This window comes from Panthera uncia, chromosome E1 (genome assembly GCF_023721935.1).
Source record: "Panthera uncia isolate 11264 chromosome E1, Puncia_PCG_1.0, whole genome shotgun sequence".
Classification (NCBI taxonomy): Eukaryota; Metazoa; Chordata; class Mammalia; order Carnivora; family Felidae; genus Panthera; species Panthera uncia.
This window is the reverse complement of record NC_064814.1, coordinates 8,755,237-8,761,693: the sequence shown is the minus strand read 5'-3', so window position 1 is coordinate 8,761,693 and position 6,457 is coordinate 8,755,237. Positions and strand designations below refer to the sequence as shown.

The window sequence follows — 6,457 nt, the reverse complement described above, 5'->3', positions numbered from 1 at the left end:
CCCCCCCCCCCCCCCCGTGTCTCTCTCTGTCTCTCTCACCCTCTAGTACACTGTTCCTCATGCTCATACTGGCCTCGCTCTTACCTGCACTCCCTCCTGTCCACATGCATCCTCTCTCCCATCTTCAGGATGGGGACAGGGCCCACAGGGTCTGGACACCTGCCCCTCCATTCATGCCCAGCACCCTACAGCTCCAAGAGCAAGAGCGCCTCCCCTGGGAGGAGATCCATCTAGAGTGGCTGAGTCTCTGCCTGCCACTCCCCTCCAGCTCAGCTCCAACTTCCACAAAGCTCTGGAGTCCCTTCTGGACTTGGTAAGGGGGTGGAGACATCAGAGGAAACAAAAACCGCTGTCTCCCAGGCTCTGTCCAAGCCCTGAACAGAGATGAAAGCAGTGACCCAAGGCGACGCAGAGCTGCCTGTGAGGTCTGGAAGGGCTCCCTGGAGGTATGCAGCCCAGGCTGGGAGAGGGGAGGGGCAGCGCAGAGAGAGATTACCTTCCGTAGTTCTGGGTCAAAGTGACCTGCAGAGAAAGGAAGAGAAAAGGAAGTGGGTTAAGTCTTGGCTAAGTTCAGAGTCTGTTCCAGCTCCATGCAGGTGGGTGCCCAGGAGGAAGTGGGAGGAAGAAAGGGAAGCAGAAAGGCACATGGATTGGGAGGTTCAATTCATTCTTCACTTCCTGAACATCTACTGGGTACCAGGCCTGGGCAAGGCGCTGGGAATATAAATACAGCCACATAATGCTCCCTTTCGAGGAACTCCCAGGGCAGTTCCAGAACAAGACAACTTCTGTAAGTGCTTATTGTGGGTGGCGCCCTCTGGAGGTGTGCAGTACACGGCGGCTGTTCACAAAGATCTCCACCTAAAGGGCTCCCTGGAGGCCCTGGGAGGTGCAAGACTGAACACTCAGAGGCAGCTCTGAGGTGAAAGCAAGGGCAGTGGACCTGAAACTTGGCTGACTTGGGTTCAAGTTTACCAGGTGGTTCCTCTGCCGAACCAGAAGGCTGTGTCTTCACTTATGGAACGGGGGCTCCTCTTAGGCTGTACAACACTGGTCCCCCGTCTTCCCAAGGTGAGGACTCCTCATGGATCCCCTGCCCCCAACACCACAGATTGCACCTACACTTTTACTGGTTGCTCTTTGAGAAAATTCACAGTAACGAAAGCTACTATAAATTCGGCGCAGTTTTTTTTTTTTTTTTTTTTTTTTTTTTTGATGAATCTGTGTTTTATTCGTCACCACAGCTTCTGGACAGATTAGAAAAACGTTCACACATCCCTGAATCAGATGTGCTCAGGCCATAGACTATGCTTGATGAACACATGGATTCAGGGACCCCCTGGAATCACTGAGCTCCCCAGCCTCAGCCTTATAGTCTGGGAGCCACTGCCCTAGCCCCAGGTAAGGTTCACTGGGAAGAGAGGGAGGCTTCCTGGAAGAGGTAGTGTTGGAGGTAAGAACTTAAGGCCAAAGAGAATTCTGCAGCTGGGGTAGGAGAGCCCTGGAGGGAAGGGAGAGCCAGCTGCTCGGGCACAGCCAGTTCTCCCTCCACGCGGTGACAGTAAGCCCGCTTCCCTTCTCCTCTTCTTCACCCGCTGCCTTCTGACCTCAGGGTCAGGGCAGGCTGGCGTCCAGCCTTGACTGGGCGGGGGCTGGGGTGTCCTTCAGGGTGAATTTGGCGCTGGCTTACACGGAGCTGACAGAGGAGCTGGGCCGGCTTCGGGAGTTGAGTTCCCTGCAGGGGAGGATCTTGAGGACTCTGCTGCAGGAGCAGGCCCGGAGTGGCGGTGAGAGGGGGCCTGGAAGGGGCGGCCCGGAGCTGGGTCCCAAGGGGGGGGGGGGTAGCTGTGGCTACCATCTCGCGTCCTGGGGCCACCCCTGCCTTCCTTTCCCTGCCGGGTCGTTTTTCACCCGCTCGCGTTCCGAGGAGAGAGGGTAGGGTGGGCGTCGGGCGCCGGCACGCCCATGGCTCCCCAGTGCTGACGCCTTCTCTCCCCACCACTGCCCTTCCCCTCGGCTTGCTTCTCTTCCAGGCCAGAGGCACTCGCCTCTGTCGCAGCGCCACTCCCCGGCCCCCCAGTGCCCCTCCCCGTCCCCGCCCGCCCGAGCGGCGCCCCCGTGCCCCCCGTGCCAGTCCCCCGCCCCCCAGCGCCGCTCCCCCGGGCCCCCGTGCCCCTCGCCCCAGCAGCGCCGCTCGCCGGCCTCGCCCTCCTGCCCGTCGCCCGTCCCGCAGCGCCGCTCGCCGGTGCCGCCGCCGTGCCAGTCTCCCAGCCCGCAGCGCCGCTCCCCGGGGCCCCCCACCTGCCCCGCCCCGCAGCCCCGGCCCCCGCCGCCCCCGCCGCCGGGCGAGAGGACGCCGGCCGAGCGCGCCTACGCCAAGCCGCCCAGCCACCACGTGAAGGCCGGCTTCCAGGGCCGGCGCAGCTACTCGGAGATGGCGGAGGGCGCGGGCTACGCGGGGGCCTCGCCGCCCTGGCTGCAGGCCGAGGCGGCCACGCTGCCCAAGCCGCGGGCCTACGGCGGCGAGCTCTACGGGCCCGGCCGGCCGCTCAGCCCGCGACGCGCCTTCGAGGGCATCCGGCTGCGCTTCGAGAAGCAGCCCTCCGAGGAGGAGGAGTGGGCCGTGCCCACCAGCCCGCCCAGCCCCGAGGCGGGCACCATCCGCTGCGCCTCGTTCTGCGCGGGCTTCCCCATCCCAGAGTCGCCCGCCGCCACCGCCTACGCCCACGCCGAGCACGCGCAGTCCTGGCCGTCCATCAACGTGAGTGGGGCGCCCGCTTGTCACCTGAGGGCCGGCCGCCTGCCTCGGCCCCCGGGCCCTCGCCTCTCAGGGGCAGCCTAGGCCCGTTACTTCTCTCTCCGGGCCTTTTGCTTGCGTAGGTGGGGCCTGCACCGTTACCTCTCTCTCAGGGCGGCGGTTAAGGGCATGGGCTTCAGAGTGACAGTCCCAGCTTTGATCCCGGACTTCACCGCTTAGCAGCTGTGGGACCTCGGACAGGTCACTTATCCCACCTGATCCTCAGTTGTCGTATCTGCAAAATGAGGGCAGTGATTATATGATCTAATTCCATTGGAGGGTTCCTAACAGGGAGGCAGTGAGCCCGAAGCCCTCTCCTGTTAGATTGGTGATGGAGGCCATGCTGACTGCCACAGGTCTGGGGCCCACACAGGGCCAGGCCTGCTCATCCAGTTCCCTCCATCTGGTCTCAGAGCCCCTGCTCTTTTCCGGCTGTCCTAGAAGACAGCCTATCTCAGGGCTCTATCATTTCCCTGAAATAATGAGTTTCCCGAATGTCAGAGCCAACCCTTGCCACCTGGAAGGACCAAAATATATTCTAAAGCCAGACAGAAAATTATTTTTGGGTTGTACATTGTTTGGGATTATCCATTGCTTTGAGTTATCTGGGAGCTGTGTCTTAGTCACTCTGGGGGCATGTCTGGGTCTTGGCTTCCCTCATTACCGTAGATGACCTGGCAGGCTCAGCATACGCACCTCCTGGGGCCATAGGCCCTGGGTTGGGGGAGTGGATGCTGAGCTGGTGGGAGGTGGGCAGGGAATGGGGAGAAGGAGGAGTGGTGCTGGACAGAGGGTGACCAGACCCTTTCTGCATGCTGCAGCCCTCCCTGCCCTGGGTCTCGGGAAAGGGCAGGCTGGGCTGTGGGGATCGTGAGGGAGGGCTGGGGACCCTAGGTGACTCCCCTCTCTCTCCACAGCTGCTGATGGAGACAGTGGGCTCTGACATCCGCAGCTGCCCCCTCTGCCAGCTAGGTTTCCCTGTTGGGTACCCGGATGATGCCCTCATCAAACACATTGACTCCCACCTGGAGAACAGCAAGATCTAGGGTGCCTCCCCCACCCCCTGGCTGTTTCTCCATCTTCTCTCATCACCCCCACTCACTCGCTCACTTTGAATGCTGCATGAATCTCGTGGGGGGCCCTTGCCCCTTGCGACCCCCAGATACCTCCACTAGCTACCGAGTCAACGTGTGTGCCGTCTTCCCTGGTCCAGGCACCACTCAGCCCTGGCTCTTCCTGGAAGGCCAGCCGAGGCTGTCCCCAGCTCCCTGGCTTCCACTGGGGAGGTGGGGATCTGGGCTGAGATGGGGAGGGGCGTACCCCACCCAGCCTCTCTCTCTGCCTTTCTGTTCTCAGACAGGGTTGGATCCGTCGCCACCGCCTGCCCGCCTGCCCGCTGCTTGGGCCTGGGGGAGGGGGAGGGTATCAGAGGACTCCAGGAGCTCCCCTAGCCACTCCCCGGATGTCCATCTTTCTCAGGCTGTGCTCTGTCCAGGGAGCGCCTCCCTGTGGGGTCCCAGAGCCTGCCTTGCACACTGATGCCAGTTCCTCCGTCCCATGGCCAGCTCGGGGCTCTTGGCATGGGCCCCTCCCCCTTGGGGGAAGGAGGCATCTTGTTTCTTGCCATTCCCTGCAGGCCGGTCTTGTTCTCCTCTGCTCCCCTGGGGAATAAGGAGGGTGGGAGAGGAGAGGGAAGACCCTGGAGGACTGGAGGGATTCAGCCTAAAGAGGCTGCCCTGAGGGTGGGGATGAGAGGCGGGGGCCATCCTGCAACTTGACCCTCAGGCCAGGGGAGTATCTGTGCTAGCCTCCCAGGCCCCTGCCTCCCCCTGGAGCCCCTAGCACCAAGACACAGATTGTTAAGACAGATGCTCCCCTTCACCCTTACCCCTCTCGAGTCCCTGACACCACAGGTGCCCTGGAGCCCGTGTGTGACTCGGCCTCTGATAGCTGGGTGGGTGTCATCATCCCTGCCTCCCAGGCCAGAACCTGTGGATGGGCCCAGGGTGCTGTTGGAGATCAACTTCAAAAGAGCTAACCCCCTTCCCACACCCCAGCGACCCACATTCCCTCTGTGAAATCTACCTCAGAGTCGTACCCTCAGAAGGATGGGTAAGCAGGAGGCCAGGGGGTCCCCAGGGCTGAGGTGGGGAGCTTCCTATGGCAAGAGCCTGCTGCCCCACGATGAATCCAACCCCCCCACTGCGAGCCTCTCCCAGGTCTCAGCCCCGGGCTGGTGGCAGTGGGCGCTACCGTCAGTGCATGTACCATTCTGATCCAACACTTCCAGGCACCCCCGCCTCCTCACACCCCTCCCCTCCTCCTCAGTGCAGGGGAGTGAAGAGGTGTATCAGGCAGGAAGGGGCCAAGGACTCCAGAGACACATGGCATTGTACCTTGAGTGTTCCCCCAGGGAGGGGAAATGAGAAGGGGGCCTGGAGAGGGGAGGTGGGGGCCCCTGAGCTCTCTGAACAAGTTTAAAGTCCAAATAAAACTTACCTGTTCCATCTGCTCTTGGTCTGTGCCCTCCGTGGCTGGGGTGGGGAGAAAACCCTTGGTCGCGGGAGGTCTGGCAAAACCCAAGGAACCACAACTATGGCAGGGTGGGCCATGTTTTCTTTATTTTGATGTTTATTTATTTTGAGAGAGAGTGAGAGCAAGGGAGGGGCAGAGAGAGAGAGAGAGGGAGGGAGAGAATTCAAACAGGCTCCATGTAGTGCTGAGCCCGCCTCGGGGCTCGAACTCACAGACCAGGAGATCATGACCTGAGCTGAAATCAGGAATCGGCCACTCAACTGGCTGAACCACCCAGGCACCCTGACATGGAGTGTATTTAAAAGAGATCCGGAGCAGTAGAGGGTGTCTTTGTGACAATGCAGCCAGCCACCCAGCCCTGAGCAGTTGTCTGGGGCTCGAATTTTCCCTCCCAGCAGGTCTGGCAGGTAGAGGTTCTGAAGCCTTGGGGCTTCAGCAGCAACTGTTTCTTCATCAAATGATTTTTGCATGCCAGGAACCAAGCTGGGCCTCTAAGAGAAAGAACATCCGTGTTCCATGTCCTCGTGGTTCTGAGAGCAGGAGAGGGACTGGACCCCAGGCTCAGCAGCTGCCTTGAAAGCCCCACAGACTGGGAGGTCAAAGCCAGGCCATGAACCTGTGACTTCTGCCCCAGACGGGGCGGTGCCCTCTGTGTGCAGGAAAGGCCTCAGCTGTATTCACCAACTCTGGGTGCCTTTCATTTCCATGTGACCCTTTCAGGCCCAGGATTCACTTAAAAGGCTGGAACAGTTGCTCATCGAAGTCCCAAGGCTCAGCTCCAGATGCAGGATTCCTCCCCATTCAGCACCAAGGTCCAGACCCCAGTGGGGAGATGGCCCAGCTTCCCCTGCTCCTCTGTTGCAGTTAACGACTACAGCTGGCTTCTAAAAGTTCTTCCAGCCTTGATTCCATCTGCAGCCAAATCCTGAGTGCCAGGAAAGGTGAGAATAGCCATCCCTATGGGACATGGCTTCATAAGCCATGGGAAAGAAGGTTCCGGAGCCTTGTGGAACATAGGCACTCAGTGCAACCTGGGTCTCCTCCATCTCGGTTCAGCTCCTGTGGAAGAAGGCAGCACCCAGGTTTCTGGGTCTGGGTCCTCTTTGTATCTCTGTAAACATTTGC

At 60.5% G+C, this 6,457-nt stretch overlaps 1 protein-coding gene across 2 annotated transcripts in view; it reads left to right on the top strand.

Moving 5' to 3' along the window:
• TBKBP1 (TBK1 binding protein 1) overlaps positions 1-5,811 on the top strand; it is a 17,691-nt gene extending 11,880 nt beyond the window's left edge. For both annotated transcript variants that reach the window (XM_049637497.1, XM_049637496.1), the window contains 3 exons: positions 1,669-1,787; positions 2,034-2,761; positions 3,715-5,811. In XM_049637497.1, coding sequence (XP_049493454.1) covers positions 1,669-1,787; positions 2,034-2,761; positions 3,715-3,843 — 976 coding nt within the window. In that variant the 3' untranslated portion in view covers positions 3,844-5,811. The remainder of the gene's footprint in view (positions 1-1,668; positions 1,788-2,033; positions 2,762-3,714) is intronic.
• Positions 5,812-6,457: the final 646 nt, after the last annotated feature.